This window comes from Barbus barbus (genome assembly GCF_936440315.1).
Source record: "Barbus barbus genome assembly, chromosome: 47".
Taxonomy (NCBI): domain Eukaryota; kingdom Metazoa; phylum Chordata; class Actinopteri; order Cypriniformes; family Cyprinidae; genus Barbus; species Barbus barbus.
In genome coordinates this window covers 17,667,213-17,691,084 of record NC_136725.1, presented here as the reverse complement: position 1 = coordinate 17,691,084, position 23,872 = coordinate 17,667,213, and the positions used below count along the sequence as shown (strand labels likewise).

The 23,872-nt window shown below is 35.3% G+C and overlaps 2 protein-coding genes across 2 annotated transcripts; both read right to left on the bottom strand.

Moving 5' to 3' along the window:
* Positions 1-11,451: 11,451 nt before the first annotated feature.
* On the bottom strand, positions 11,452-14,530 carry mmp30 (matrix metallopeptidase 30; the record flags this gene model as incomplete). The annotated part of the gene is given in 11 exon segments (XM_079410419.1): positions 11,452-11,555; positions 11,626-11,729; positions 11,835-11,994; positions 12,077-12,198; positions 12,299-12,431; positions 12,564-12,725; positions 12,818-12,859; positions 12,862-12,939; positions 13,537-13,685; positions 14,009-14,247; positions 14,429-14,530. Coding segments are annotated over 11 exon segments (1,395 nt in total).
* A 2,587-nt stretch (positions 14,531-17,117) lies between these two features.
* Positions 17,118-20,089, bottom strand: LOC306865673 (collagenase 3-like). The gene is made up of 10 exons (XM_079410417.1): positions 19,935-20,089; positions 19,601-19,839; positions 19,378-19,526; positions 18,703-18,831; positions 18,412-18,573; positions 18,196-18,325; positions 17,983-18,113; positions 17,720-17,879; positions 17,529-17,632; positions 17,118-17,446 (listed from the first exon to the last, which is right to left on the bottom strand). Exons 1-10 carry the CDS (start codon positions 20,034-20,036, stop codon positions 17,346-17,348), a joined length of 1,407 nt encoding a protein of 468 aa, XP_079266543.1. The 5' UTR covers positions 20,037-20,089; the 3' UTR covers positions 17,118-17,345.
* Positions 20,090-23,872: the final 3,783 nt, after the last annotated feature.

Sequence of the window (23,872 nt, the reverse complement as noted above, 5' to 3'; positions counted from 1 at the left end):
GCCGATCGACTAAAAATCATTGAATTACAAAATGCAAAACTGTATACACCATTTAAGAAAAATTGCTCTAATGCCTACAGAATACAGAAATCCGCCTCTTGATCTATTGCGACTGGCATTTTACTAAGTCAGACGATCGGCATTACGGATGACGCGGCTCACATTTTGTTTGCTGGACTACATATGCCATTACGCTGTACTGTAGGTGAGACCCTCCCTCTGAGAACCATCAGCATTCGGTGTTTATAGAAATAAATGAAAATTAAGAAAAATGTATTGTGAGTGTTTGACTAAGTCGGTATTTCTTTTTTAGGACAATTATACATCTATTTGATGTGAGACTTCATTAAGGCGTACTGTTTTACACTTACAGCTGCAACGTATCTCACCATCGTACTCAAAGTTACACATTCAGTAAAGTCTGAAGTTGTACGCGATCTTGAAAAGGCTACAGACACAAAATATTAAGGATTTTTTATGCTTCCTATGTAACTCAAGAGTCCGAGTCACTAAGAAAATTATCATATGAATACAGAAAACCCACTCATGATCATCTGGGTTTATTTTTGTAAATGTTGTTTTAAATTACTTTTTTCTTATAACAAACAACTAATACTGAAATCCTCTCTTCTAAATATATTGATACCACTCTATACTTTTTCATTGTTTTTTAGATGAAGACTATTCTCTGAATTCGGTCAATCATGTCGCGACTGCTTGCCGGAAAACATGAACAAATGCATTATAAGATAATAAAAGAATAATCCTTGTACAAGAGTTTGTTTAAACCGAGATTGTGATGTACTGCAGATCTTTTTCTGCTCTGTCTACAAAGCCGCCATCAGACACAAGCATCCCCCGATCTTACCGTTTCTCCGTTACATGTACATCTATGTCATTTAGAACACAAAGTTGCACATTACAAATTGAAGATGGTGTGGAAACACTATTTTCTTTGTACGCGTCTCTAAACAGGTCTTTAATAAATAAATCACAGACGTCATGTAGTTGAATTCATTGAAAGGTGCGCATTTTTGGCCGTTTTAGACGGTCTGCTCCAGCACACAGACGCGTTTTAGGTATTCATCTGACCAAAAGGTTTGATCCTGGGGAAACACGCACAACAGCGGCTGTGTTTTGTCACGATTGTCTTCATAATTGATCCGCTTTTATTAAAACAATGCAGTGCGAAGTTACTGTATTCAACAGCACGGTCCCTTGAAATATTTTAGTATATTTTTCCCCCCTTCTAAATATCTTAACATGTATTTAGCTTAAATATTGTTTGTTAAGCGTTTACAAAGTTGTCATGCCTGTCGTTGAATTTTATAACATATATTTCACCAAACCTAAAGGACAGAAAATTAGGTTTAGCATAAGTCCGCGTTTCAGCTAAAACGCAAGAGAACTGAGATTTCTTCACTGAGATAATCTACAGAATGTGAAACAAACTCATTAGAGTTACATTAGAGTTTTGGATTCTAGCGCATGTCGAATATTGTTTGTTACTGTTTCACAGGTATAACACCTCATTATTTGAAGACTCATAGGCTGCTGTATAAATCACAAAGTTTTCCACTGTAGTAGGGCGACTCTGAAACCAGACCAAAAATAAATAAATTAGCTTGAGACTTAGTCGTAGCAGTATGACAATTGTTGTTTTTATCTTTCTATGATTTGTTTGTGTTGTTCCGAACCACGGTTTCATTTTACCTATTGTATCGTCATGTGTGATTGTAAAAGTTTTGTCTGTGAGTGTCTTGTTTTTTTTTTACAAACAGTACTGCTGTAATGTTAGCGAACTCTTTGCGTTCGTCAATATTTATGCAAATTTGCTTGATGAAATAAATATACCCTCTTCATTCACAATATTGTATCAGGTATAAGATACAAGATCCTTTCTTATTACATTGATAACAAACAAACAAAAAACTTACTATCTGTACCGCTTAAATAGTTACCTTTAAACGTTTTAAATAATGACATTTTTATGAAGTCAGAGAACAGAACAAGGAGTTGTGACAACCTTTTATTTCAACAATATATCGTTGAGTATACAATCATACATTGAAGTAGTGACAAATTTACAAAGAAGCGGTAGTAACGACATTATACCGGTGGTCTAGCCAGAAAAGAAAATCTCTGCAGACAAACATGTTTTGCTCAAATATAAAATCAACCAGCGATTCAACAATTTCACACGTTATAGAATCACAATTTTTTGCAGCCAACGACGTGCATAAATCTGTTATGCACGTACACAGACAGAGAACCTCGTTAATGTCCATTTCATCCTCACATTCGGACGTTACATCCAGAATTTTTCTGGTTATTAAAAAGGCAGACTCTTTGCCGGTGAGAAACATGCTACTCAAATCAGGCCATGGGTTATTTTTCAGGCTTCTTACAATATCCATTTCGTTCTTGAGATTTTTTACACGCTCTGTATCCCCCGCACAATCGTGATTCGGATCGCAAGCATGCTCGATGACCGTTTGCATCAGTTTGATCATCTGTCCTCGGTAATGCGGTTTAACAGCGGGGTCTATGACGTCTTTTACAAGACACGTTTTTCCAGTACCGTAGTCGGACTCCAGTCGCACATCCGCGACATCTCCAGAACTCCGGTCACGATCCATTAGCTTTTGCACAGCGTCAGACGATTTTTCAGAATTCGATTCTTTCCAAGAGATACGTTTTGTCCCCTAACCGATATAGAACGTTGTCCCCGTTTCCTAAAATCTTGATTGACCGTTTTAATCCGCGATGGTCCTGTGGAATTTCGCTTTCAGTTTCCGGTTTATGGTTCAGATCCGCCGAGGCGTTATCAGTAGAAACATTGCGGGGGGCGTCAGGCTCAGATGAATTGGATTCTTGAAGCTGATTCTGTCGATCCATGTATATAACGTTTTGATTGTTTTTGGTAGCTCCGCCGTCTGCACTTTCAAACCTGGTAGCAACGCCGTAACTGAGTTTGTCAGGCCAGTCATCGACGGTTTTAGATTTCGGAACCGCCCTCAACCTGTTGGCTGGTGTACAGGGTGGGTGGGGTTGTCGCCAGGAATTCCTAAACATCGGTCACGGCTAAGATAAGTTTTTTGTTTGTTTGTTATCAATGTAATAAGAAAGGATCTTGTATCTTATACCTGATACAATATTGTGAATGAAGAGGGTATATTTATTTCATCAAGCAAATTTGCATAAATATTGACGAACGCAAAGAGTTCGCTAACATTACAGCAGTACTGTTTGTAAAAAAAAAACAAGACACTCACAGACAAAACTTTTACAATCACACATGACGATACAATAGGTAAAATGAAACCGTGGTTCGGAACAACACAAACAAATCATAGAAAGATAAAAACAACAATTGTCATACTGCTACGACTAAGTCTCAAGCTAATTTATTTATTTTTGGTCTGGTTTCAGAGTCGCCCTACTACAGTGGAAAACTTTGTGATTTATACAGCAGCCTATGAGTCTTCAAATAATGAGGTGTTATACCTGTGAAACAGTAACAAACAATATTCGACATGCGCTAGAATCCAAAACTCTAATGTAACTCTAATGAGTTTGTTTCACATTCTGTAGATTATCTCAGTGAAGAAATCTCAGTTCTCTTGCGTTTTAGCTGAAACGCGGACTTATGCTAAACCTAATTTTCTGTCCTTTAGGTTTGGTGAAATATATGTTATAAAATTCAACGACAGGCATGACAACTTTGTAAACGCTTAACAAACAATATTTAAGCTAAATACATGTTAAGATATTTAGAAGGGGGGAAAAATATACTAAAATATTTCAAGGGACCGTGCTGTTGAATACAGTAACTTCGCACTGCATTGTTTTAATAAAAGCGGATCAATTATGAAGACAATCGTGACAAAACACAGCCGCTGTTGTGCGTGTTTCCCCAGGATCAAACCTTTTGGTCAGATGAATACCTAAAACGCGTCTGTGTGCTGGAGCAGACCGTCTAAAACGGCCAAAAATGCGCACCTTTCAATGAATTCAACTACATGACGTCTGTGATTTATTTATTAAAGACCTGTTTAGAGACGCGTACAAAGAAAATAGTGTTTCCACACCATCTTCAATTTGTAATGTGCAACTTTGTGTTCTAAATGACATAGATGTACATGTAACGGAGAAACGGTAAGATCGGGGGATGCTTGTGTCTGATGGCGGCTTTGTAGACAGAGCAGAAAAAGATCTGCAGTACATCACAATCTCGGTTTAAACAAACTCTTGTACAAGGATTATTCTTTTATTATCTTATAATGCATTTGTTCATGTTTTCCGGCAAGCAGTCGCGACATGATTGACCGAATTCAGAGAATAGTCTTCATCTAAAAAACAATGAAAAAGTATAGAGTGGTATCAATATATTTAGAAGAGAGGATTTCAGTATTAGTTGTTTGTTATAAGAAAAAAGTAATTTAAAACAACATTTACAAAAATAAACCCAGATGATCATGAGTGGGTTTTCTGTATTCATATGATAATTTTCTTAGTGACTCGGACTCTTGAGTTACATAGGAAGCATAAAAAATCCTTAATATTTTGTGTCTGTAGCCTTTTCAAGATCGCGTACAACTTCAGACTTTACTGAATGTGTAACTTTGAGTACGATGGTGAGATACGTTGCAGCTGTAAGTGTAAAACAGTACGCCTTAATGAAGTCTCACATCAAATAGATGTATAATTGTCCTAAAAAAGAAATACCGACTTAGTCAAACACTCACAATACATTTTTCTTAATTTTCATTTATTTCTATAAACACCGAATGCTGATGGTTCTCAGAGGGAGGGTCTCACCTACAGTACAGCGTAATGGCATATGTAGTCCAGCAAACAAAATGTGAGCCGCGTCATCCGTAATGCCGATCGTCTGACTTAGTAAAATGCCAGTCGCAATAGATCAAGAGGCGGATTTCTGTATTCTGTAGGCATTAGAGCAATTTTTCTTAAATGGTGTATACAGTTTTGCATTTTGTAATTCAATGATTTTTAGTCGATCGGCTTTGCGCAAAGATAATTCCTATGTAAAAATTATGTTTGAATTCTTTCTATAACCTTTACAAAGCGTGGAACATCATAGTTCTCAAAATATTGTTTGCATTACATCTAACAAAAATGACAGAAGTGGAGAAACAAAGATGTTTACCGCATGCACGCATTGTAGATGCTTAGGTACGCCAGAGATGTTGCTTTATTTGACTCACAGAAGATGGCGATAGTGACCGATAACACTCTTTAATGTTTAATGTCGTTGTGTTGAAAAAGATTCAGTGGACAAACGCCTCAAGGGAAATAATTTGAAGTGGAGGTTTGTCTTGTGAACGTACACATCGTAGACAGACCAGAAAGATGTCCTTTAGTGTTGTTTAGTCTTAAGCGGTGTCATGTAGAAGGACTGTCATTTAATCGTTGATGTATTTCTTTTGAGAATTTAACCCCGTTAACCCGAATTACAGAATGATGCAATATCGCAAAACGATCAGACAAATCTGAACGTAAAACACAGGATTTCATTTTTTCACTTAGAGAATTTGTTCAAATGTTATCAATTAATTTAACTCTTGCAGGTTTATGATTGAATAAGAGGAAAATAACAACTAGAATAAAGAATGTCGCAAAATCTGTAGTAAGGGTATCAAATTTCTCGGATCCCGGTATGTTATTGTGACGAATAATAATAATTTTGTCCTCCCTCCTGATCCATCTCAGCTATCGTTGAGGGTTTGTCTGTCTGTCGGTCGTGTTTTTGATCGTATGTACAGAACGTGTTAAATCGACGCACAAACTATATGCGTGATGGATGTTTATGCGTTTTGAACATATTTTCATATTGAGAATATTGAGAACTTGTTGGTAATTTACACGTCGGGAACTTGCAGACAACATTCTGTTTGACAGCATTCGATTTTAATCGTTTTCATAAGAGGAATGTATTGAAGCCGTTGTTTAACAAGTTTGAAATGTTGTAATGTTTCTGTTTAACTGTATTACATTCGGCATGCTGTAAATAAACCTCGTAGTAGGTTATTATTTTGAGTATTCCGTGTTAACAAACAGTGCGTACTTTAGTGGTTCTTTGTACGATTTCATAATAAAAGCATCAAAATTGTTAACAGACTATTACCTTTTATATTAAAACTTAATAAAAACGTTAAGTAACGCACAGTTGTGTAAGACAAGTACCAAAACATCACGTTAATATGTTATCCCACCTTTCACACCCATTTTGATTACAGCGAGACGACTTAATGAGACAAAGAATTGGTTATTTGAACCGAATCACTGAACCGAACTGTGGGAAAGAATCGTTTCGCAGAAATGAATTGGGCTTCACGTCGCTAACAGAGACCACAAAAAGGGTTTACATCATCACAACACGGAAAGGTGCGTGTACTTCACAAAAAGTGTGGAAATGCGTGTCTTTTTATATCTGTGCACCCGTATAATCAGAAGTCCTATGGTTTAGAGCGCTGTCACGCACGAGCATTTTGGCATATGGATCCCCGACGGCCACGTTTGTAGTCTGAGGTGTATGCTGGGTATTGTGGTTCGCTGACCTGAAAGGCCGCAACGTTTGAAGGAGGTATTAGTTACACGCGTTCAATATAACATCTTTGTAAAAACAAAAAGAATTGTTAAAACGTAGCTATTTAGCGTAAACAAATATATATATATCTATATATATATATATATAGATAGATATATATAAGAAGAATAGGATATACTTAGGGTAAAACAGATTTGACGTGTATATGTTGAAACGGAGCACCCGTTGTTGCGTTATTTCGTGAAATAGCGTTAGGATTTGGTTGTGTTCTTATATTTTTCTAGCTTCATCATAAACTATAAGCAAGACCTTGTAATAATATGTTGAACATCTGATAAGTCGGTCGATATCACATCCAGAGTTTAGCCTACTGCGGTGCTATTTTCTGCAGCGGTTGTGCTTGTTGTTAGAATGCTTCAAATCGCTTCCAGACTTGTTTTATGAGCGTACCCTTGTTTGTTAAACTACTCGTGAGCGACATTGTTAACATTTTTAGAGTTAAACAGGTTAATGAGCTCTTTCAGCATCTATAGTATAACTCCGTTATAGGTTTTAGCTACAGCTGAATGATAAAACAAAGTTAAGAATATTGTTGGCAATTTGCGGCTGACCGGGAAAGCTGTGTGTACCTGTGTGCATGTTTATGTGGTTTATGAGGACACAAATTTGTATAATGACGTGGGTATGACAGAGGTATTACAATATGAAGGTGGTTTATGAGGACACTGCCTATGTCCCCGTAATTCAAAAGGCTTAAAAAAAAAAAAAACATACTAAATGGTGTTCTTTTGAAAATCTAAAAATGCACAAAGTCTCCTGTGAGGGCTAAGTTTAGGTGTAGGGTTGGTGTAGGGCAATAGCGCACACAGTTTGTTCAGTATAAAAACCATTACGCCTATGGAGAGTCCCCAGAAAACATTAAAACCAACATGTGTGTGTGTGCGTGAGACAGTTTGAATACAAAAATATTTTAGATAAAGACGGGATTAACTACAAGCATCCTAAAATAGAAACACAAAACTATACTGTTTTCCCCCAAAACCGATTGTTCAACACATTTAAAAAAGTCTTAAGAAAGTTTGTGTTTTGAAGAGAAAGTCTGATACGGTATATAATTAAATCTTTTATTATTGATTGATATGATAGAATTACGCTGAATTTATGAGGTTATGTATTAATACTGTTTTGTGTATTCATCGGTTACTGTATACATGTACGAGAGAAATGCATACACACGATTGTTTTATAAAGCTTTTAGTCTGTCATTACAAATATCTTAAAGAGAAAACCCTTTCACGCATTCTGTTTTCATTTGTCTCAGGATTCTGTTACACAAAACCACTTGAGCGTGGACACAAATCCTACGTGAAAGCTAAAAATATGACTTTTTAAACTATTTTACAGACACTTAACACATGTGCATCAGTAAGATATCATCATAAACCATCAGACACGTCAGGTTGTGGTGTGATAAGATGGACTTATCAAATATTTGCATGTTTCTTATATCAGTTATTTGATCAAATCTTAGTCAGATAAACCTATATAGACCAGTTGTTTTTATTTTAATAGAACATTATACTGTGAACAAATGCTACATTTAAACTCTGCGGTTAATAATACCGTTTTTAAGGTGAGAAAGAAAGTCTAATCTGTTGTAAAGATCCTGAGAAGCATTTGTGGGACCTTATACTTTTGTTGCAGACAACCTTAAGTAATTTTCAGTCTAATATAGGTCCAATTCCTAAAGAAAAATCTCTGTAAGAGTCTTGCTTTACTCAGAGGATCGTTTGACTGCTTCTAATCCTTGCTCTGGTCTAAAGGATCATGATTTTAGGTTTGTTATAAGTTTAGGTTAAACTTATTTGTTAAAACAAAAGTTGTATCATTGTTTAATCATGCTGCTTTTCATCACCTTGTAAAGATACCCAGTGTGATTCTAAACGTTCTTTAAAAAAGGTTTGTATGAGACATCATAAGTTTAAATATTTAACTGTATGGTTGTTTATGTGGATGTTTACGTGTAGATATGTTGAATGTTTGTGTGTGTGTGTGTGTGTGTGTTTGTGTTGACGGTTGAAAAATATATGAGTGAAACAAAGAAATAATAGGTAAATGAAGTAAATTAAAGAATGTTTTCCTATAGACCGTCTTATTAAAATCGTCATCTTTGGGGACCTGTATTTATTTAAGTTTGTGGTTATCGCCTTCTTTTTCTATCTCATCACTTCCTGAACGTTAATTTAAACCCCACCATTCGAATAGATTATAAATACATTATAAATACTCAATTCTCAACTACACTTCCTTTGACCGGGTTGGGAAGTTTTGTCTAAACCTTCGACAGAGACGCACAGACACACGCGCATAGGTGCACATCGTAAAATAGACGCCATAGAGATGCTTTGATCGCTGAACATGTTAGAAACACCGTCTGTTTTAATCAATGGACCGCGTTCTAACAAAGTTTACGACGCCAGATCCCCTCAAAAACTCATTAGATTGCAAATGAGTTGAATCCCCAGAAACTTTAGCTATTTTACAACGTTGATCAGATAACACCGTTTCAGTGCCCGTGCGACCAGACGCGCAGCGCACTTTCTCATTCGGTCGCTCTGTGTGAGACATACATTTACATTCGTAAGATGTTGTAGAAAAAAAAAAAAAAAGTTTACCACCCCTCTAATTATGACTGAAAATCCAAAACATTTGCTATCATTTCAGTTTCTTCCCGCACGTGTATTTTAACCGACGCAGCACACTAGAAGTTTTAAGATTGACAATATCAAAGAGTAAATAAATAAAAGGTGTTAAGTGTGAATAACTAAAATAAAATAAGACAAACAAACAACATTTTTCCCCTGTGGGGCGTTTGTTTACAAGAAGGTTATGTAACCTTTTAAAGTGAAAAGTTTTATGATGAATGGTGAACGGTTTCATTAATTGAGAAATGTAAAATATTTATAAAATAACTTTGTTCTAATGTTAAAACATTACTTTAATTTCTTTAACATGCAAATCTTCAGACTCTCCTTACAGCGTTAGAGGGCGGTGCTGTGGGTGTGTCCTGACAGCGGCCCGCAGCTCATTCTCAGTTTTGACACAGAAGCTTGAGGTTGTGTAAACAGACGCTGCGTAAGATAGACATTTGTTTAACTTTTCTAAGTTGGGACAAATGCTAGGTTTTCAATTGTAATGCGAGAAGATTTTTACAGCTATCTTATGCTGGTGTTTTAACGGTCTGATATTTTTTATTTCACTTCACGGTAAGAGAACTCGTCTCTATATTATTTAACTTTATGTCTGTTATAAAGTCAAACTATTTTTTTTAAAGCAAGACATAGTTTTTTGATAAATATCTTATTGTTTTAACTAACGCATCCGATTCTTTTTTGTTATAGATAAACGAACGCGCTCGCAACTCTTCTATTTATTTAACTTTGTCAAACGATCTAGTTTTAAATTCTAATGATAGGAAAAATAGCGTATCTAATGCTTTTTTATTTGTTTTAGTTTTTCCTAAAACTGTTTTAACAAGACTAGTGTCCACTTGTAAGGGAAAAACACACGTACCATCGTAAGATAAAAACGAATCTATATTATTTAACTTTGTATCTGTTTTAAAGTCACAACTTTTTAAAACCGCAAAATAGGTTTAAACGAACGCGCTCACTTCTTCTATTTAACTTTGTCAAACAACTAGTTTTAAGATAGTGTATCTAATGCTTTTTTGTTTTATTTTCTACGTTTTTCCTGTTTTAAGTCTACACTTGTAGGGAAATAAACAGTCTTTGTACGTTTTACGTACATGTTTGATGTTTTTTTTTCTTGATGTGTATGTGAAAACACTTTAATAAAAACTTCCCTTTACCCCATTTAACACAAATTCATCATTTAAAGTTTAAACCACATAACATCGGCCCCACACACACACACATACACACACACACAGTCATAAATTCTTAAGTTCACCATAAGGTCAATAAAATGGCCGCTTAGAGACGGTGGGGGCTAGGGGTGTACAAAACAGGTGTCCAGTTATGGGAGGGGGGTGGAATTTTTATGAGGGTAATAAATCAACCATTTTGACACAAAGTGAAGTACCATCTCTCTGATATTAATAATAAAAAACAAAATTGCTTCACTGCTTATTTTATTGTTAAGACATAGGTTAGTAAAATATTAGTCATATTCCTACAGACATTTTTTACTTTATGCTTGACTTTAATACATTGCATTAACTGCAACACCACTAGTTTATATATAGAAAATGTCTAGTTCAGTTTACACACACACACACACACACACACACACACGTTGGTTTTTGTGGTTTATGGGGACTCTCCATAGGCGTAATGGTTTTTATACTGAACAAACTGTGTGTGCTATTGCCCTACACCAACCCTACACAGGAGCCCTCACAGGAGACTTTGTGCATTTTTAGATTTTCAAAAAAACACCATTTAGTATGTTTTTTAAGCCTTTTGAATGAAGGGGACATATGCAGTGTCCTCATAAACCACCTTCATATTGTAATACCTCTGTCATACCCATGTCATTATACAAATTTGTGTCCTCATAAACCACATAAACATGCACACACACACACACACACACAAATATGCATTCACATTTTCCTATTTACTTGTAATATATTAGAATGAATGAATGAATGAATGAATGAATGAATGAGGGATTTATAATTAGAAGATGAGTTAAGTGAACTGCAAGTTTTTGAAAAAAAGCTTTTTATTTGTTATAAGATTTCATACATTGTGTCATTGTCTATAATAATAATTAAAAAAATAAAAAACAGAAAAATATAGGTACTTTGTTATGAATACTGAAACTTTAATTTCTCTTCATTTTCATTGAAATGTTTAGTAGCAGTCTAGCCATCCATAGTTTAACAGAACACGATTCACTCGTCTTAAAGTGAAATTATACTCTGTTTGCCTTGAACCTTCTGAGAAATACAGATAATCTAAAACAGCATTAAATAATGAATGATTGAACAGCCAGTGTTTTTTTTTTTTTTAAGTGTTTAAACTCACCATAATTTTCAAAAGCAGCGTCCACCTGTGACCCAATGCCAGGGAAATTATGTTGAATAGTTTTAGGAAAGCCTCGGTCCATTTGAGCTGTTCTTTCATTGAAGCTACACCATTGTTAAAATTATGTTAGTTTTGATGCTATTTTGAAAAATCAACACAATATTAAGTGGACAATGGTTCATTTAAGCTAATCATTCATTTTTTCTTACCTCCAGTATTTGGTTCCAACAAAAAACAAAGTGCGCCCAATTGATTTTACATATACAGCTGCATCAATCTTTCTCACGTATGTGGGAAACCCGAATTTGGTTATGGGTTTGGGATATCCAGGCAAAGTAGTGCTGCCTTTTACTCCCCAGTATTGCTGTCCTGTATGTAGAAGACCACACAACTGAATTTCTAAAGCATTGTTCTACACCACCCAAAGACTCTTTAGGAAATATAGCTTTACCTTTGAAGAGGAAACTAATGTCTCTGAACTCATAAGCAGCATCTACAGAGTCAATGGATGGCCAGGTAGATTTTATTTCATGCATTGAAAGTCCACTATAGTAGCCCTTTTTCCAGTAATACCTGATGCAAATTAAGAATTAAATATTAAATATTTTTTAATCATATACTGTATTTTAATTAAATATATTAAATATAAAAAATAAAATAAATAAACTCTTACCCATTTTTAAAGAAGTACAGTTCTCCACGGATGCTGGTCGCTGCATCAAACACCAAGTCACCTTTACATGGTTCTGGTGGGGTCGGTCCGGGATTTGGTTTTGGTTCAGGTTCATTTGTTGATGTTCTAACTCCTAAAACATGATACAAAATTGGGGGAAAATACATCTTTATTGATAGTTTTATATTTGATAATGTTCTCCAGTTGCCCTACATTATTGTATTTAATTGTATTTAATATTTTTTCTGTCACAAAAAACACTTACCATACAGGGCCTGGACCCCAAGTCGGTCATCATGAGGAAGTGTATAGCCATTCGTGTTTACGTATCGGTAAGTTGGATACATGAGAGCCAAAGGGTCTTTCGAGTGCTCTAGTCCCAGTGCATGTCCGAATTCATGAGCAGCCACCAAAAACAGGTTTATACCTGAAGTATAATTATTTATTTTTTTTAAATAATAAATAATAAAAAGTTAACATGCACATAAGCATGTGACTCTGTGTGATTTGTGCATTCACCTCGTGAACTTAGTGTCCACCTCTCATCCTCATCAAAGTGTGTCCTCCCTGCTCTGGACCGGGTGAATATGCATGGGCCAGAACCATATTAGGTCCATCAAATGGATAAAAATCTCCATGATCTAAAAGGAAACATATAGGTAATAATCACATTTTTTTAATGTTTTTGAAAGAAGTATTTTATGCTCACCAAGAATGCATTGTTTTAATTAAAAAAACACTAAAAACTTTATTATTGTGACATATTACCATCTAAATTCATTTCCACTATTATCAGTGCTGAATTATTAATAATGCTTAATATTTCTGTGTAAACCGTGATTTTTAAAATAGAAATCTTTCTAAAACATCAAAAATCCTACCCCAAAATTTGAAATGGTAGTATATCACAGTTTCAACAAAATTATAAATTAAGCAGCACAACTGTTTTCAGCATTGATAATAATAAGAAATGTTTCTTGAGCACCAATGTTAGAATGTCACTCTGAAGACTGGAGTAATGATGCTGAAAATTCATCTTTGCTGTGAAAGGTACAAGTTACATTTAAAATATAATAATTCAAATAGAAAACAATTATTTTAAATTGTAATGATATTTCACAACAGTACTGTTTACTGCGTGTTTGATCAAATAAATGCAGCATAAGGCATATCTTTCAAAAACAATGTAGAAAATTTGAATTATTCCAAAATTTTGAGGCTATTGTATATATACTCACATCCTGCTTTAAAGAGAATCATTATATCAGCTGTGCCACTGTAGATCTGTTTGAAGTCAAGTGGAATAACATCACTGTAGAGCTGGAAAGCTTTAGCGATGGTGGCGTCCACCACTTTTTTGCTCAGCTGTGATGTATATTCAGTTATTCTAAGAGAAAAAAAACAATTCATGTTTAGTATCCGATTACAGACTACAAATCAATCAATCATTCTATCTATCTATCTATCTATCTATCTATCTATCTATCTATCTATCTATCTATCTATCTATCTATCTATCTATCTATCTATCTATCTATCTATCTATCTATCTATCTATCTATCTATCTATCTATCTATCTATCTATCTAGGACCCAAAATTCCTTTATTGACAGTAGCATTTTGCACAGAAGAAACACATATTCTCAGCCTGACAAGGTCTATTCTAACTGGTTGAATTACTGGGAACAAAATTAAGGAGCTAAACCTACCTGTATGTTACAACGCCCTGCTCCCACCTGGGCCTCCCCTGGAAGTGTGCATATCTGGCCACATCAGTGACTCCACAGCGCGGCAGCTTCATCGTCTCAAGAGTGTTCGAGTCCAGCTTACCCGTGACCTCCAGTCCAAAAAACTTCTGCATGGCCTTCAGCTCATCTTCTAGATCTGGCATCATTCTGCTGTGGAATTTAGTTGCGTTTGTGTCCCTGTAGAACTTTGTCAGATAGGCCTGGGAAGACAGAGGAAGGAACATTTTTACACTTAGCACAGATAAAGATCATAGTTTCATATCACAAAGTTAGATTTGTGGATTTAAAAAAAAAAAAAAAAAAATGCATATAGTGCATAAGTTAGTATAAATAATAAAAGTCAATTCATGAATATTTATTTATTTAATTATGGGTACTTGCCTCTGCTATTTGATGGTCCTCTGGTGATGCTGTTGTGGGAGCGCCGTCGCAAAGAGCCAAAAACACAGCCAGTGTCAGGCTGAGAGCTGTTAAGTGCTCCATACGTCAGGCTTGTTCCTCTGCAGGGAAGTTAAATTGATCTCCACAGTCTCAGTTTGTGACTTTTATAAATCTATATGGTCTAAAAGGGGCTTGTCCAGTGTTTTATCATTTCCAATCAGCAGCTGTGTTAGCGGGGGTGGAAGTGGGAAACTGTGGGTTTCGGGTGTTTTTGGCTGCTGCCTGAACATGTCAGACAGAAGTTTGTGTTGTGGATGACTTCACCTCTGACTCAGCTGAATTGTCCCGCTTCAAAAAAACGAGTTTTTTTTTTTTCTGCCTCTGCTTTTAATTTATCCCCTTTCTGCTGATTTTTCTGGTCAGATGGAACGTATGCATTTCCCATTTCCTAAAGCAGATGGTCATAAAACGTTTCTCTCTCTAAAAAAACAAAAAACAAAGAAGCTTCCGAATGTAAGGAATAACAGATATTAATTTTAAGTTTAGGTCTCAGATTTTTATTTTATCGCGTGTCATAAATTTGTCATAAATATTTTCTACATTGCAAGCAGCTATAAAACTTGTGCAACACTTACATTTTGTAAGAATTTCACTGCATTTCTACGTTGTCTAAATTTCTACATTAATGTCACAAAATGTATCTTAGCGGTTAAGAAAAGGCATCAATTCTTAAAAATTATTTTAAAACATTTGTGAACATGATAAGCTTTAGTTTTGTTTACTAAGAATTTGAAAATGTTCCACTTGAGAAAATAGTGCCAAAGTGACCAAAATAAATTTCTAAATTTCTAAATTTCAGTTTCTAAAGTGGGCTTTCTGAAAGTGAAAATGACTTGAATGGGTTCTTGGTATTAAATAAGCATCAGATGTTTATAGTCTAGCCAGTGGCAGGCAAGAAGCAAGGCTGTTGGGTTTTTTTTCTTTTCTTTTCTTAGTTTAGGTCTGCATAACCACTGGAATTCCCTTCAGGGCACATCCAGTGTGTACGACCTATCCTGACATGAATGAAAGATAAAAATACAAAAGCACAACCCCTGAGGCTGCTTAACAGAGGCACTTTGGAACACCCTTATTCATGCCCTAACATGTAACCACAGGAAATATGTCCATAAGTCTGAGTTCAAGTTCAAGTTCAAGTTTATTTGTATAGCGCTTTTTACGATACAAATCGTTGCAAAGCAGCTCTACAGGACATTAAGTTTCCACAATATATTCATTTATTGCAGAACCTTAATATATTTAACTTATGGCAAAATTTGGTAATTCTGTATGTTGTCTGAGCATTGGCATCCTCTGAGGTCCTCTGAGGGGTTGACATCATCTTTTCTCAGGTGTTCAGTCATCTCAGATCATTTAAGGGTTTGATCCAGACTGAAGCTTCTGTAATTCCTAGTTACCATGGGATGTTAATCCCGTGACAGAAACAGAGACAAATAGAGACATAATTAGCGTAGCTGCTGTTCCATCGAAGCAAAAATGATTTGTTCAACCCAAGCTAAAGAATAATAATAATGTACATTTGATCAGATATAACTGCAGTACAAGATTATAAGATGCATTATGTGAATGCTTGGCTAAAGAGATGTGTCTTTAATCTAGATTTAAACAGAGAAAGTGTATCTGAACACCGAACGTTATCAGGAAGGCTATTCCAGAGTTTTGCGACCTTAGGGAGCGGGTTGGATTGTAGCGTGGTAGAAGACGAGTTAGGTACACAGGAGATAAACCATTTAGGGCCTTATAGACAAGTAATAATATTTTGTAAATGATACGGAACTGAATAGGTAGCCAGTGCAAAATTGGGGTAATATGATCATATTTTCTTGACCTGGTAAGAACTCTAGCCGCTGCATTTTGGACTATCTGTAGCTTGTTTATTGAAGATGCAGGACAACCAGCTAGCAGTGCATTGCAATAGTCCAGTCTAGAGGTCATGAATGCATGAACTAGCTTTTCTGCATCAGAAACAGGTAGCATATTTCGAAGCTTGGCAGTGTTTCTAAGATGGAAGAATGCTGTTTTTGTAACATGGGAAATATGATTTTCAAAGGACAAGTTGCTGTCTAATATAACACCCAGATTTTTGACTTTAGAGCACGTAACAGTACATCCGTCTAGTTGTAAATTGAATCCAAGAGATTATGTGTACTGTTTTTTGGTCCAATAAGTAATATCTCTGTCTTATCTGCATTTAATAGGAGGAAATTATTGGTCATCCAATCTTTTACATTTTTTACACAATTAGCTTAGATAGTTTAGAAGTTTCATCTGGTCTTGTTGAGATATATAGTCGAGTATCATCAGTGACCTATAAACGTAACAGAAGGACTAGTTTTGTTTTTAATTGTACAAACACATGGTGATGCCACACATACTCATCCATTCCTCAGAGACTCATAATACTGTATCAACCGCAAGTGTCAACATGTTTTCACAAATAGTCTGACCTTTTATAAGCTTTAGAGTTTTACTTATTATTGAGAGTTTAGATGGTTTGATATATTTTACAAAGCTGATATTGGATTTATAATAATTATATAGGTCTGCTCTGTAAATCAGATCTTTTAAAATGTTAAAGTCCACTCCAGAATCAATCTTACTTCCAAAATGAAGACACTCACATGCTGTTAAGTTCAAATAGGCACTTCAGTTTATTTGAAAAAAAAAAGGATACATAAAACTGATTATGTAAAAATACATTCTTCAAGTTATATTATATAAGTCCAGTGACAAACAGCAGAAATAAGAAATTAATTAAACAATTAATTTGTTTAAATATGTACATGCATTTTAAAAAAATGCTGTAGTTGTAAAATAACCTTCTAAATTTACATCCACTTCTTTAAGGGAAGCTCAATTAACAGGGCAAGAAAAAATTGTTCTTCAGCACACGCAAGTACCTCTTGCTGTATAATCCGAACTCAAACACATTAGTCCCACTGTAGAGATAAATGTAACCTGGAAGAAACAAATCATTCAGTTTCATGAAGTATAATCCTTACACATTAATGTTTGTAGAAAACTGATTTGAAACACCTACCGCTGGATATGTGGGCTGCTGTAACCTCTCCAGTCATCTCTGGAAATCCACCTTTCACTCGATGGGGATACCCTCTGTCCATCTTCTTTGCCCTCTCATCGTAGCTACCAAAAAAGGGGAAATTTAACATTCCAACAGCTTTTCAGAGCTAACTTTAAATGTTTTTGTTAATGATGCAGTATATAACCCACCTGTAGTAAACTTTGTCAACGAACAGCAGTGTTTTTCCTGAGGATTTGTCATGGACAGCAGCACTAACTTTTCTCACCGATAATGGCAGACCAAAGCTGCTGAGAGTCTTGGGATAGCCCGGCTCAACATTGATGCCATTAAAAGCCCAGACTTGTCTACCTGTAAACAAAGACAGACTACAATAAGAGTTTCTCTGAGCATGGAGATACAGATTGTAAGTGTGATTGTGGTTTCAGGATTCCCAGATTGTTTGAGAAGATACCTTTGAAAAAGAAAAGCTTATCTTGCACTGGATTCTCATAAGCAGCATCTATATTATCAGGAGCGTTGGGCCAGAAACTCTTGATCGGAAGTTGCGTCACACTTCTATTCAGAGATCTACGCCAGAAAAAGCTGCAGAGAGAGATATGAAATCATTTGATTTAAATATTTTATTTCTATATATAAAAATACACAGAATTTTGATTTGTATTACCTGTCCTTGAAGAACAATGTTTCACCCCTTAGAGTTGTAACTGCATCCAGGATCAGATTAGGGTCACAGGTGTTAGGAGTTATTGGTACTTCTGGATCAGGTTGGGTGGGGGTTCTGTCTCCGTTTGAGCCTGAAGGAAACACCACATATTAAACAAATAACTGAATATTTTCAACTTAAAGATTGTAAATGTGCTCTTGAAGATCATACGCTTACCATAGAGCGACTGAATCCCCCTGATATCATCAGAGGACAGAGAGAAACGATCTGGATCAGTAAAGCTGTATGTGGGGAACATCAGAGCCCCACGAACGTTGGAATGAGAAAGACCCAAAGAGTGACCAAACTCATGGGCGGCCACCAAGAACAGAACAAATCCTGTGGAGAAATTAAGCAGCATGGTTTAGGTACAAATAAAAATCAAATGTGAGTGGTGCTGAAGTTACAATTTGAAGTGGTGATGAGTTTATTGCACTACTAAATTAGGCTACATTTAGCAAAACTCACCTTTAGTTGAGCGGACAGTGAAAAACTCATCATCATCAAAATGTGCATCTCCACCGATTCCATGAGAGGGAGCGAAAGCATGAGCCAAAGTGCCTTGTGGTCCATCAAACGGGAAAGCATCACCATGATCTGGAAGAAAGTGATTGGTTTCATATTTAGTGTTCAGTAAATAAGTTTGTGATATCCTTAAAGTGACCTTCTATTGTAATAGACAATATTCACAGAACCTGGCCTTCAGTTACAGTAAGACTTTCAAAGTATTTTTTTAATTAGGTTGCTAACGATTGATTCGACTCTAGATGCATAGCCTAATCTTGCCAAAGCATCAATCTTGGAATATGACTGTTAAATCGTGAATTTTGGTTCCGTTTTTCCAGAAAAATAAAAAGGCTTTTTACTGAATACAAATTTCGCTATTATTTTCTCTAAGATAAACCTGTGCCATTTTATGAACATCATAACAAATGTGGCCTTGAGATAACAGAATAGATTAGGAGGACTATGTGTTGTGATACTTGGATTTGACCCAAATATTCACAGCACTAACTGCAATAATTATTTCACTGAACAATCGTATTGTAATGATAGTACATGGTCTGAATTTATCATCAGTCACAATGAACTAAACTGAAAAGAATTCAACAATATATAAACCCAGATAGACAGACGACTTACAGCTTGTACCAAAGGAGATCACGATGTCAGCTGTGCCGCTGTAGATACGGGTGAATTTCAGAGGAGTGACTTTGGCCCAGACCTGCAGGGCTTTCTCCATGGATTCATCCACTTCAGCTTTTGACATGTCAGGGGTGTAGTTCATGATTCTGTAAAAGCACCAGTCAGTATTGGCTTCTTTCAATCTTTTGTATGTCATATCAAGAGAACTGTTATTACACACCTGTAGGTGAGCTTGTTGGTCTGCCATTTGGGTTTGCCTTCAAATGTGGAGTACGCAGCAACATCTGGAACACCACAGCGGGGCTTCTTCATCATCTCCATTGTTTCTTTGTCCAGCTTTCCAGTCACCCTAAGGCCGAAAAACTTCTGCATCTCTTTCATCGTCTCAGTCAGTTGACTGGCCTCTCTTCGGACGGCAGTTGTTTCATCTGTTAGATTGTAGAAGCTCTTCAGGTAATGCTATAGGATATAAAAACATTGAATTATTAGAGAAATGATGAGCAAAGACAAACAAAACACACAAACAAGTATTTTATTAAAACAAAAAAACATACCTCTGCGGTGGCTTCATCTTTGTTAGCATGCTGTAAAATTGGTCCAGCGTGAATAACAAGCACCAGGCTTGCAAGAAAACACAACTGGCAGTGAATCCTCATGTTGTGCGCTGCTCCTTACACTCCTACACTTCTGACTGACAAAGGTTTGTGAGGCTTATATACTCTTAAAACTGTGAGGGTTTGAACAACAGGTGAAGTCAAGTTTCTGTGAGTAAACCATTAAACTGGCAGTCAAGACGGTAATTACAGGATTACCCGCTTCCTTAAACACAAACCTTTTCCTTCTTGCCCAGATATTCCTGTGATTTCTGTTCCACGCACTTTTATTTAACATCAATATTTCCTGATATTTATATACACACCACAAAGAGCAAAAATGTAAAGACCTTTGCTTGAATGTAAATTATTAAACCATCAGCTGTGTTTTTCAGAACTTCCATAATACAGTGATGATTATTACAAGCATTTTGTGATCTTATTTTGGCGGCTGTGTGTTTTTACCTAAATTTGTAATATAAAATAACTATTAAATGAAATTTAAATAATTGTGATAGTTCATGCAGGGATTTTGGGAATGTTTATTCATACTTTTACATCACAAAAAATGATTTTACTAAGTATATACTTTGCCTTGTTATTATATATACATACAGTATATATGTAAACGTTTTTGAAATATTTGAAATGACCAGGTTTTTATTAAAAAAAGTATTTTTTTTTTTAAGTTATTCACATGATCATGGGTAAGGCTGAACCATAAAACCTCAAGTGCAGAAGTGAAGCTTGATGGAATTATTTTTAACTCTGATTACACTAAAATAATGCAACCATTGTTCCCTTATCAGAATGAGATCAGCAAGAAATCAATAGCCATAAATGGACATGTCAGACATAGTCTCAAGAAGAAGTTCCTGATTCATCATCATCTCTGATTGTGATTCATTGGCGTGGCGTGAGTCACCCAGCAACTATTGGGACATCCAGTGTGTTCATGTGTGAGTGTGCAGATACAGTAGGAGCTTATGGAGGACTTAAACACTCATACACATCCAAACATACCTTAAGCACCTCCTCTTACATCCTGAATAGGAAAGTGCTGTCTGTATTCTCTTATAAAATGGCAAATGTTGTATTTTTAAGGCTAGAGTTTTGTAAAAATTTGTACAATCTCAAAAGATGCCAAAGGGAAATCCCCAGTTTATTAAAATAAGGCTCTGCATGTACAGTTTATGTAGTGCAGGATTTTGTATTATTCTTCAGTTTTTAATTGTTCATTACTATTTTCATAGGGATTTTGTCCATATATCTGAGCAGACCCATATGTGACAGAAATAATATATTTGTTTTTATTTTACAAACACATTGTGGTGACAAACACCATCCATTCCTTCAAAAGCTCATATGCAAAAACACTTCATATTATATCAACGGCAACATGTGCTATCATTTGCTGATCTGACATTTAAAAAAAAGGCTTATTTATTGTTTAGATTATTTGATCTTTCAGTTTTTAAAAGATCTGAGTCTGAAAGTCTCTGAGTCTTGAGTATTTCCCAACCAAACGCAATTCTCGCTTTTAAAATGAACATGCTTGCGTTTGAATGGAATTAAGCTCTTTAATTGATTTTGGAAACAATCAATACATTAAAGGATTCTGTAAATATGCATTCCATTAAAATCATAACAGCAATAAATTACTAGTCTTGTGACAATTTGAACAAATAATGAATAATTGATTGAATTCGTTTTAATTGTTTATAGGCACATGTATTAAAGTAAGTGCTCTAGTTTTGAAACACCCTGTTGCGCTCCATTTCCATTAATGTTTGAGAGAAGCTGACTAACAGGGCTGGAAGTAATAGCTATTCAGAAAACGAAGGAGCTTTCTGTTGCTGGAGCTGAACTCAAACAAATTTCTCCCACTGAAGAGATAAATGTTATCTGGAAGAAAAGAAGTCAATTTGTACATTATTGCAAGAATCATTTCTTTGTATTGTTGCAGATCTTTAGAAAAGCAAGTTAGAAACACCTACTGTTGGACATGTGGGCTGCTGTAACCTGTCCAGTCAACCCTAGAAATACATTTTCCACTCGTTTGGGATACCCTTCGTCCATCCGATTCTCCCTCTCATCATTGCTATGAGAAATAAAAAAAAAAACAGGAAATGTTCAATTCTGATGTCTTTCAGAGTAAATTTTAAGGGCTTTCGATTACGATGCAGCACTTGACCCACCGATAGTAATATTTGTCAAAGAAGAGCAGTGTTTTTCCTGAGTTCTTGTTGTGGATGGCAGCATCAACTTTTGTCACAGATGCTGGCAGACCAAAGCTGCTGAGAGGTTTAGGATAGCCGGGCTCAAGATTTTGGCTATTAAAAGCCCAGACTTGTTTACCTGTAAATAAATACAGGCCATGACAAGAGTTTCTCTGAGCATGGAGATACAGATTGTAAGATTGTGGTTCCAGCATTCCCAGATTGTCTGAGAAGATACCTTTGAAAAACTTTATCTTGCGCTGGATCCTCATAAGCAGCATCTATATTATCAGGAGCATTGGGCCAGAAATTCTTGATCGGATGTTGTGCTGCTCTTATGTTTGAAGAACTACGCCAGAAAGGACTGCAATATTTTATGTTTATACTGTATATAATATACTCAAGTTTAAATATTCACCAAGTTTAAATTTAGTTCAAATTTAGTATCCTGCTCCGGGCTGCGGGGTCAAGAGGCTTATATACCCGATTGTAGAAGCTCATCAAGTATTTCTAAAAATAAAAAACAAATTATTGTATAATTATATATTTATATATTTATTTTATATAAAGGAATTATTGTAAGAATTAGGAATATGACCAAACCAGTAAACAACTATATATATTTGTCTATATATCTATACCTGTATACACACCTTATACAGTATATATCTACATACGAACCTTTGCAATGCCATAATCGTCAGCTAGCTTTAAAATCGGTCCAGCGTGAATAACAAGCAGCAGACTTTCAAGAAAACACAGCTGATGGTGAATCCCCATGTTGAGAGTTGTTTTTCTGTTTGTGTGCTTCGCTTCTGACTAACAAGTGTCTGATTTATATACTCTCTGAGGTGTTGAGCAACAAGTGAAATTAAATAATCAAACTGACAGGCAAGACAATAACAACAGGATTTTCAGCTTGCCACAGCCTCTTCCTCCTCGCCTAGAGCTTTGTTTTATTTCTCTTCCTAATACCTTTATTTAACAGCAACATTTTTAAGTGTTACTATGTTTTGTAAACACAAACAAGATTATGTTATGATTAAAAATTTGCAGGTAAAACATAGTGATAGCGATGGAAGCATTACCAGGGCTGTACATTTATTTATTTGATTACTGTACTTGTTATTTTGGGGGATTTGTACTTTACTCAAGTACTATTTATTAGGACTTCTTGTACTTTTACTTGATTCCATTTCTGAAGAAAAACAGTAGCTACTTTTTACAGTTTCATGTCAACTTGTAAAATACTCTTTTTAAAATCGTTTATTTTAAGGTGTCTTAATACAGAGTAATTACCTAATGCCCAAATGCCCAAAAAATAATTTAAGGATGAATTATTGTTGCAGACAGAAGCTCTGAATAGACAACACAAAATCTGGCATTTTCAACAAGTCAATATTGTTTTAATTCTGTCACAATTCCACTTACATCATTTATTTACATACATTATTTACATACAAATTCAACCTTAAATGTAAACATTTGTTAAAAATAATACATAGTTGCAGTATAAACAAGGTTGCTAATTTGTACTTTTATCCTCTATTTAAAATGAGATATATTATCTTTAAAAATGTTATATTAATGATTATAAATGGAAAAGTAAATTTAGTAAATGGTAAAGTAACTTACATTTAACCAATTAACAATGTTAATTGTTAATATATCCTGAAATAG